Genomic DNA, 9,452 nt, shown 5'->3' on the forward strand with positions numbered 1-9,452 from the left:
TCTCTCTCTCTCTCTCTCAGGGTAAGTCTGTGATCAGTGGAGGTTTGGATGCCTTGGAGTTCATTGGAAAGAAGACCATGACTGTTCTGGCTGAGAGTGACCCGGGTTTCAAAAAGACCAAGACCCTGATGCAGAAGACTGCATCACTGAGTCAGGCACGCAGCCACGCACACACAGACACACAGAAAAATCAATACGTCTTCTCCTCTCAGATATATAATGTAAAACTTGTGTATTGTGTGTCTATGTGGACAGAATAACTTCAGTGGAAATCCTCTCTGAAATGACAGCTAATTAAAGTTTTTTTTTTTTTTTTTTCAGATGTTGAAAGAAGCCAAAGAGAAAGAGCGTGCACGTCTGGGCAACCAGCCAATCAGTGTGCCCACAGCTCACTACGGTATTCTGTTTGACGACTACCAGGGCTTGTCACACCTCGAGGCCCTGGAGATCTTGTCCAATGAGAGTGAGGTCAAGGTAAGAAACAAGAGGAGGAATATAAAGTAAAAAAAACACACAGTCTTAATTAGGATAGTGTTGATAAAGTCATACAATCTGCTTCTAGGTCCAAGCTTTCCTCTCCTCCTTGGAGGAAGAGAAGCCAGGGAGGAGGTGAAGGAAGGGCTGATTTTTGATTAAGGACTCTGCCCCGAAAGAGGAGAGGAAGAGGAAAAAGAAGAAGGAAAAGGAGAAGGAGGACAGACGAAGGATAACGGTGATCTAAGTTCCCAATTACACTGTTCTACCTCCCTATGTGAGTGACCCAAACCAACCACCAGACCTGCTGGAGGTAGAGGCGGTCCCTGAGCACTGACCCAGGATCAGTTGACCTCTGTTTAAACTCTGGTGGAGGGACATAAGTCCTGACGTTGGATCAGAAGTTCAGGATCAGAACTCATATTTCACTTTGGTTGAATTTTCCATTCAGTCTTAAGTATCTTATGAGTTCCACAACAGAGGAACGCCGCTGATTTTACACGTGAAGATCAGTTTACGAGTCGTGTTGAAGTTTGCAGGTGTCTACCAAGCAAGGATGGTCTAATTAAAAGTATTCTGTTGTATTTTTGGAGCTTGACCCACAATGGAGACTAAAATCAGGACATCTATCTTGGCTTCTGCTGTCTCACAAGTCCTCTAAATTTATCGCAGCCCAATACTAAATTGCTGGAGTGCCCTTTTTAAAGCAAGACGCTCCCAAATTCCTATCATTTGATTTACTGAAAGGAACAGTTAACAGGTTCCTGGAGGCCACAGCAAACACCAAGACACAAGAAAACTGTTAATTGTGCTGTTAGCTTCAAAACAAAACCGTCCCCCTTAACCAGAGGTAGTTAAGGGCATGTACGATAATGATTGGGGTGGGGGCTGAATATTATTATATTATTAATATTATATAATATTATATTTAAGTTTATAAAAAACTAACTGATGAGCTTAACTCGACTGTAACTGCACTGCAACATCTTTCTTATCCCTACGTCTCAATCTGAACTAACAATTGTGTTTTAATTGGAATATAACAGAAACTCAAACATGTTCAATTATTTGCAGTAGCCTGTAAAACGACATGGGAACCGGTGTTGGAAGCGTTTTGTTCCTCATCTCCTGTCGTTGTCTCTTGCTTTCGATGTGGAAAATGTTCTACCAAAGTGAAATTCAGTGCCGAGGGGACGCCATGTGATGCCAAAAGCTATATGTAAAGTTATACTGTGCGACAGATGGCCTGAGGCGATGCCACAGCAGTGCAGAGTTCAAGGCAGACTGGTGTCCCTCTTACCTCGAGGGTTTAAACATGGTGGCTGATCCAGTGTTGGTGTTCGGGGGCCACTGACACATTAACATCACATCACAGACTCAAAACAAAACCAACAGAAACTTGATACAGAATCTGTCAGATCAAGACATTACATCTGCATGTGTACTGTGCACATTAAGCTCTAATTCTAATTTATATACAGGAGTTTGAATTAATTTGGCACGAAAACAAGAATCTGAAGTGCACCAAGTCTCTGTTGTGCTGTTAGCTGAAGGCAAACAAGAAAATTATCATTATGATCTCAGCATGGGGGAAATCAAACAATTGCACGTGCTACAAATCTGCTCTAATTTCACAGTTTATTGCATCTATTCCTTTAACTGTGTAGATTAGAGTATACTAACGTGTGGTATACGTGTGTGTGTGTGTGTTTCTGCCAGCGGCTGATGGCGAGGAGTTTGTGAGCGTTCTCACTGAGCTATTGTTTGAGCTTCATGTTGCTGCCACGCCAGACAAACTCAACAAGGTGAGTCACACACACATTCACAGACTCATTGATTCATAATTCATTTCCTAATACCAGGGGTTTTTAATGTAACACGGTACGTTTACTGTAGTTCTCAGTACAAATTTGAGGTATTTGTACTTAAAGTCTTTTTGTGCCACTTTGTAATAATAATAATAATGTGATAAACTTTATTTATATAGCACTTTTCTTAACAATCTTACAAAGAAATACTTTTAATAAGTATGTTTAACCTACAGTTATTTGACAGCTTTATTTTCTTTACATATTAAGTAAATTAGTCAATTACACACTTGACAGAAAAGTAATTGGCAACTAAGTTCAAAATATCATAATGTAATTTTTCATGCAAAACATTTTGTGCTTCCAGTTCCACAAATTTGGAGGATTTGCTGCTTTTCCTTTTAATTATTTTAACTTATTTATAATAATTTTGAGGTTTGGACAAAACAAGCATTGTAAAGGTCACTTTGAGTCTCCTGACTCCTTATACTACTGATTCTCACCAGGGTTAGTTTTTTTTTTCATTTTCTGTAGCTATTGTTGTTTCCACATTTAAATAATAATACATTGCACTGTTACTGCTACCAACTGTTGCATGAAACCAGTATTCTGGGAAATGTAGAAAATTAGTGCGTAGAAGTAAAGTCCACTGAGAGAATGTAGGTACCTCCCCCAAAGAGTGAATTACAACCATTAATTATAAATCATCACAGACAAACGTAGTAACAAACACAGAAAGCCTCTCAGAGTACATCAGTTTCCTTTAACCCTCATAATAAACTTAATTCTTACCTTAAATTGCAAAATGCCATCACCTTTCCCTCAGTTTTCTCCTTCTATTATTGGATACTGGGGTCCTCACACACAGAGAGACACAATTCTTTTTTAACATTCACTGTCCCCTGCTGCATAAGTAATATAAAAGTTATCGCCTTTGAAGTCCTTCTGCATATTCAAATTCATATATATAGCACCCACATTAGCATATAATCGTGTATACGCATCTGATTAGCATACATCAGGATGGGGATCTCTCACCATGCAGAGCTGATGGGTGGTAATTATGCATCTCCAGGCTCGGATGAGGGCCCATGAATGGGTGAGCGAGGTGGAACAGCCTGTCACTACAGAGACGGTTGGCAGGGAAACGCAGGACCAGCCGGGAGAAGAAGCCTCACCTGGAGAGAACGAGCAGGAGGAGAAGAAGAAAGACGGGGAGGAGAAGGGGGAGAGAAAGAGCGAGGGGGAAGAGATGAAGGAAGGAGAGGAAGAAAAAGAAGAGAAAGAGAAAGACCCCAAATCTGTAGAGGTGAGGTCGAGTCAACAATGAGACTTTGTCTTTATTTTCTAATTTAATCTCCCCCTCCTTTGCTGTCACAGGCTGACTGTATTTAATAGTTATTCTATGTGTGTGTGTGTGTGTGTGTGTGTGTGTGTGTATGTGTTCGTCTCCCTTTCTCCAGGCTGTCTACCTGTCATCAGTCGGCAGTCTGGCAGAAGTGACGGCTCGCAGTATCGAGCAGCTCCACAAGGTGGCAGAACTAATCCTCCACGGCCAGGAGCTGGAGAAACCAGCCAAAGACCAGGCACACATCCTCACCAGGTGGACAAGAATCTGTTCTTACACAAGCACATTGTGGGGACTCGTCCCCCACAACTTAAATCATTACATTTTACGGGGAAGACTTGTGGTTAGTGTTAGGATTAGGATTAGTGTAAGTCTCCAGGGAATGAATGTAAGTCAGTGTAATGTCCTCTGAAGTGATAAAAACACAAGTGAGAGGCTTTCTTGCTAAAAACCTACATTTTTATTCCAGGTTGACATGCGCCATGTGTAAGGAGGTGGAGTGTTTGGCCAAGAAGTTCTCTGATACACTGCTCCTTGTTGGGGTAGGTGAGAGGGATTGTGTGTGTGTGTGTGTGTGTGTGTATGAATCCAAAAAATACAAAACCAACATCCCTGTAGATCTCAGCCTCAAGGCCACTGGGTCTTACTGAGCATGTAAAATGGCTTTTTTTAAATAATATGTATATGTATGTATAATATGTCAAGTTGTTTTTCACATTTCATCCTTTGTTACTTAAGTAACTTGTTGGCAAGTAGCAACAACAGCTTCTTCCCTGGCAATGAAGGGAAATGTGTGGCTCATTAATGTGTTTTGAATAGTACAAGAATATAATATATATAAGGTCTCTGGCGCAGAGGATTAAAGCAGCTGTATATCACACTTTTTGTTGACAATGAGAAAAAAATCTAAAATATCAGCAGCAGTATCCTTTAATGTTTGTCTTTGTAGTTTTTTGTCTTTTCCAACCTATAATTGATCTTACATCTTTGCTCACTGCTGCTTCCTGTCTCTCATCTCTGGCTTTCTCTCTCAGGGCCAGAGGAAAGCAGAGGAGTTGAATCCACTGGTAGATAGTGTGCTGCTAGAGGTGAGATGCACAGATATTTTCCTCTGATGATTTTGATCATTATCCAGTAACGATGAAGGACTTTAACGATGTAGCAGTCTCAGCCTGATAATGACTGATAGGAATGTGTTAATAATGACTCTGACGAATGTGATAAGTGTTCATGTTTCACTTGATAATGAGAAACGAGGTGAGACACGTAAACATATGTTTGTAAATGAAGAAAAAAAACATTAAAATTTGATTCTTTTTATATAATATACATATATAATAATATATAGAATATACTTAAAATACACTTAATTCCAAGTGCAATCAACATGCTTTGTTTTTAGTATTTTGTACTAGTGAGCACTTTTTACTACTGTACTGTGTTTTTTAATAATGCAGTGAGGTTTTTGTTTCTGTGCTTGTTATATATGTTACATGTTCTCATGCTGCTTATATGTTTTGGTTCGCTAAAGACCATTTTACACTTGTATTGTCTGTGTCTGTCTTTGTATACATACATCTGTATTATATATATATATATATATATATATATATATTATATCTGTATATATTATTTTCACTCCCACTGTGTGGAAAACTACACTCAACTGTACACTCATTTTTACCTTTCCCTTTTGGTATATTTTTAAATACACATCTGTAACCAATGATGATGATGATGTTGTTTCTGTCTTCTATCTGCAGGGCTCCAACAGTAACAACTACATCCAGAATGCATTTCAGCTGCTGCTTCCCGTCCTGCAGATCTCCCACATCCAGAGCCAGCACTGTCGGTCCACCACAGAACCAGACGCACAGGCACAGCACTAACACTTACACACACTCACACACACATACACACACGCGCTACCTGCTCACCTGCTTGTCTTAATGTATCTATTGTTGTACAATAAAGAGAATAGATTATTCCAGATGAAGTGCTTTAAATCTCCATTAAGTGCCATAGCAACAGGCAGAAGATGTTTTATATATACATAATATAATCTTAAAGATAACAATTTAACAAGTAGTTACACATAGAAGTGACCCACATATATGTTTGTGCCTGTGTCTCTTCTCCGTTGTATCTCTGATTGTTATTTTGACTCTATTTAGCAGTTGATTTTTTTGCTTTGAGGAACCAAATAACGTTCAGAGCTAATTCGAGCTCAGCTGTGACTCATTCTAACCAACCAAGATGTTTCTCTTTCGTCTCCAAAGGCTAAACCAAAAACAGAAAATTACTGATTGTGTTGAAGGGACTCTACGTTAATGTATGTTAAGCTTTCTTTGCACTACTTATGGTCCATTGTTATTTCAACAGAAAGAGCATTGGCTGACACTAGTGAAGTTGCTTTAATCTGGTTTGAGACAAAATGCCAGTATTGGTGATTATACACAACACTTTTTGCTTGTTTTTTTTATGTTAAATTATATGAAGAAACACTACCTTATATTTTACTTTTATGCAGTTTGATTTGAAAGAAAAATCTGATCTTCATACTTTAAATTAGGAAATATTTAGTTCTCCTTCTCCCTTCTCGTGTACATTGACAGTGTAATGTAGGTGAATTCATCTCTAATTATCTTTTGTTGTGCTGCTACTAAATGAATCGCTTTCATGCAAGAGTTAGATAAGATCGATAACCGCTCTCATATCTGTATGATAAACAGAAACTTACACCCAGCAGCAGGTTATAGATTAACGCAGAGACTAGAAATAGCTAGCCTGGTTCTGTACAAAAGATTTTATTAGCACATTGTATCGTCGTAAAAAACAACAACATGTTACAGGGGGTAATGTGCAGGAAGTAGTACAGATTTAAACCTGCAGTAACTGATCTTTTGGCTACTTGGGTTCAGCAGAAAAAAGATGAAATTCATTATACAACCCTGAGTTGTAAATTACAGTTAAATAACCTTGAATCCTTGATATGGTGAACAGCTAAACAATGAGCTGAAACTCGGTATAAAGCTCCATAAAGCAGAGGGGAGCTGCAGATACAGGTGATAATTCTTTGTAGGTTCATCATTACGAGCGACCCCTTTCACATTGTGATTTGATACATTATCATAAAAAATAAAATAAAAATATTATAGCCGCTTTAACAAACAAGATATACTGGTAATGTGTTGATTAGTGATGTTGGATGTTGTTACCTCTGGATAGAGTCAGACTGGCCGCTAGCTACATATTTACCATACAGACATGAAATGGTATCGATTTGCTCATCTAACTATTGGCAAGAAAGAAAATGAGAGAATCTGAACACCTTGATTAAGGCATGAGATATGTGGGTGTTTTTGTATTCCAACTTTCCCTGAATAAAAGTTTTTTTTGCTGACAGGATCTAGATTTATATACTTCTTGCCCCCCGGAGGTCTATATCTCATCTCCCATTTTCCTTTTTACCCTTTTTCTTCAACCACCTGTGGAGTTTCAGCAGCAGTCCAACGATGCTGCAGTGCATATGTTTTTTAATATACAGTGTAAAATTGGCTCTACGCTTCTAGCCCCCAGATACATTGATCTCTGGAAGACATAAAGTACTCGCTTCCCCTTCTTACTTACTACTTACACTGACATTGGCAAGAAAGATATTAAGCAAAGAAAATGTATTTCTGTCCTGTTGTAATTGTTTTGGCTCCTTTCAGCTGGAGCCAGATGAAATAAGGCTGTTTACCAGCTGTGATCTTTAACCCTACAAATGATTTGTAATGCTGAATGAAAAATGTTTGAGAGCCAAGTCATTTATTTTAGGTTTGGACAGTTTACTAATGTAATAAGATTCCCTTATAATAAGTGCCCTAAGACTGTTTGAGGATGACATGTTGAAAATAAAAATATTTTAACCATCTTCATGTGCCTCAGATGTTTTTATTTTACCCTTAAAGGCAGCTGGTAATTGAAGCAGTCATTTTTAATTTCCTCCAGTGCACTTTAAGTCCATTTCTGTGCTCCTCTGGCTGCTCCTCTGTCACCAGGCCTGCTCCTCTATGAGAGAGGAGGTGGAGGGATGCGATGATGCAGATTTGCTAAATATAGACAAGATAAAAAATATAATAAACAGACCGGAGTTATATGGCAGTGAAAAGAGTCAGGGTTGGGTTATCTCAGCATGAGGTAGATTTGACTTCCTGTTGCAGTGCATTTTATTCAGGTTTCAACCGTGCTGAATATCTTATAAACACTTAATGGTGCAATGATGTGCAAATTATAGTAAAACATAAACCAGGTGTAAAAGTGAGGATGGAGGTACTGTATAGGAAAATATCAGTGATTGAAAGCACTCAGTTTTTGATGTTAGCATTATAAACTGTTATAATTTAACAGTTTTAGTTAACTACTGGCCATTATCGATGCAAAATACACAATACAATCAACAAATACATTCTGATGCATATATATATATATTCCACCTTTCCATCAGATGTCTGATGACTTTCCCTACTTCCCCATCACCTGACTGCTCCACCCATTTACACACCTGTTTCTTCATCTGCTCTGCAGTCACCTGACTGTCCTCACCCACCTCCTCACCTGCACCTCATTCCCTCATCAGCCCGGCACATATTTAACCAGCCCTTTCCTTTTACCCCTGCCAGGTTTTCATTACATGCACAAAATATTACGGTTTTGCCTTTATTCCGAAAAAAGACAATATCCCTACTAGCTGTTAATATGGCAATTAAAAGTTAATATTCCATTAATACTCTGTTTGCATGCAGCTGTGCATACTCATCAATGTATAACGTACTGTACATCCTACAGAGGACTTTCTCCTTTTCTATATCTTTCCCTCTTTTTCAAACTGTAAGTTTACCTGTATAAGAGTGGTCGACATTTCCATCCATCAGAGTTTCTATGTCATCTGAAAAATGTTTGAAGACCATATAATAATGAATAATACACAAAGTGAAAGAATTATATGATCTGATTAATTTATTATAAAAGTGTGTGTGTGTGTGTGTGTGTGTGTACAATTACCTTGACTGTCAACTTCTTGAATGGGAGACAGATCTGCCCATTGAAAAAAAAAACAGTTGTAAAATATCTGAAACAACCGATTATTTATATGATTTTCATTAACACCGTGTGTATGCTTTGAGGGACTGACCTGACCAAAACCGGGACCTATTGCAGTGAAGGCTCCCTATTGGACAATAAGAGGTCATTAGAAAATACATTTTACAATCACATCAAAATAAGAGTATATGAGTTTATGTAGTATTATTGTGTTTTTTTACCAAAGTCAATTACCTTTGTGAGTGATGATTTGTGCGTTCTGCTTCCCACCATCTAGTTTAAAGATCATTAGAAACATTCAGTATTACTCATTTTTATAATGAGTCCCTCCCCTGATCTGTCTGGTTTCCTCATACAAGATGACTGACACACAAAGGCACTTTTCACAGAAGGTCATGACACACATAATACTCTTTCGGGTTCTTTTCTCAGCATTATGATGAAATGTGGGCTGAGCTGAAGATGCTCTGATACAGTCAGCAGATACTGTATCAGAGCAGAGGTTTTTTGCAGAGGCAAAAGTGAACAGACATTAGGGGAAATAAAGGAAATGTAAAGTAGAATAGAAAGTTGTTCTTAAGAAATGAAAATTCTGAGGGCACAAATTTAAATTTACCATTCAACAGCTGACCAGTGAATCTGTAACCAACAGGCTGCTCCTTGGGCTTTTCTGACAAAAATACGAGACATTTTCAGGTCAGCTTCAAAAGATCAAACTCAGCGTGTGTGTGTGTGTG

The 9,452-nt window shown here is 38.4% G+C and overlaps 2 protein-coding genes across 2 annotated transcripts in view; one reads left to right on the plus strand and one right to left on the minus strand.

Moving 5' to 3' along the window:
- The window catches only part of fam114a1 (family with sequence similarity 114 member A1), a 10,093-nt gene extending 3,415 nt beyond the window's left edge, over window positions 1-6,678 (plus strand). The window contains 10 exon segments of the mRNA XM_035659733.1: window positions 21-155; window positions 322-474; window positions 563-598; window positions 601-712; window positions 2,194-2,279; window positions 3,358-3,591; window positions 3,746-3,885; window positions 4,100-4,172; window positions 4,665-4,718; window positions 5,394-6,678. Of these exon segments, the coding sequence (XP_035515626.1) occupies window positions 21-155; window positions 322-474; window positions 563-598; window positions 601-712; window positions 2,194-2,279; window positions 3,358-3,591; window positions 3,746-3,885; window positions 4,100-4,172; window positions 4,665-4,718; window positions 5,394-5,519 (1,149 nt within the window). The 3' untranslated portion in view covers window positions 5,520-6,678.
- An 868-nt stretch (window positions 6,679-7,546) lies between these two features.
- Window positions 7,547-9,452, minus strand: part of LOC118327224 — a 5,422-nt gene continuing 3,516 nt past the window's right edge. Inside the window, exons 5-10 of the mRNA XM_035660511.1 lie at window positions 9,332-9,385; window positions 8,950-8,988; window positions 8,807-8,842; window positions 8,677-8,709; window positions 8,513-8,560; window positions 7,547-7,724 (exon numbers count right to left, since the gene is read on the minus strand). Coding sequence (XP_035516404.1) covers window positions 7,684-7,724; window positions 8,513-8,560; window positions 8,677-8,709; window positions 8,807-8,842; window positions 8,950-8,988; window positions 9,332-9,385 — 251 coding nt within the window. The 3' untranslated portion in view covers window positions 7,547-7,683. The remainder of the gene's footprint in view (window positions 7,725-8,512; window positions 8,561-8,676; window positions 8,710-8,806; window positions 8,843-8,949; window positions 8,989-9,331; window positions 9,386-9,452) is intronic.

Source organism: Morone saxatilis, unplaced genomic scaffold (genome assembly GCF_004916995.1).
Source record: "Morone saxatilis isolate NCDOM2014 unplaced genomic scaffold, NCSU_SB_2.0 Contig17, whole genome shotgun sequence".
NCBI classification, from domain to species: Eukaryota; Metazoa; Chordata; class Actinopteri; family Moronidae; genus Morone; species Morone saxatilis.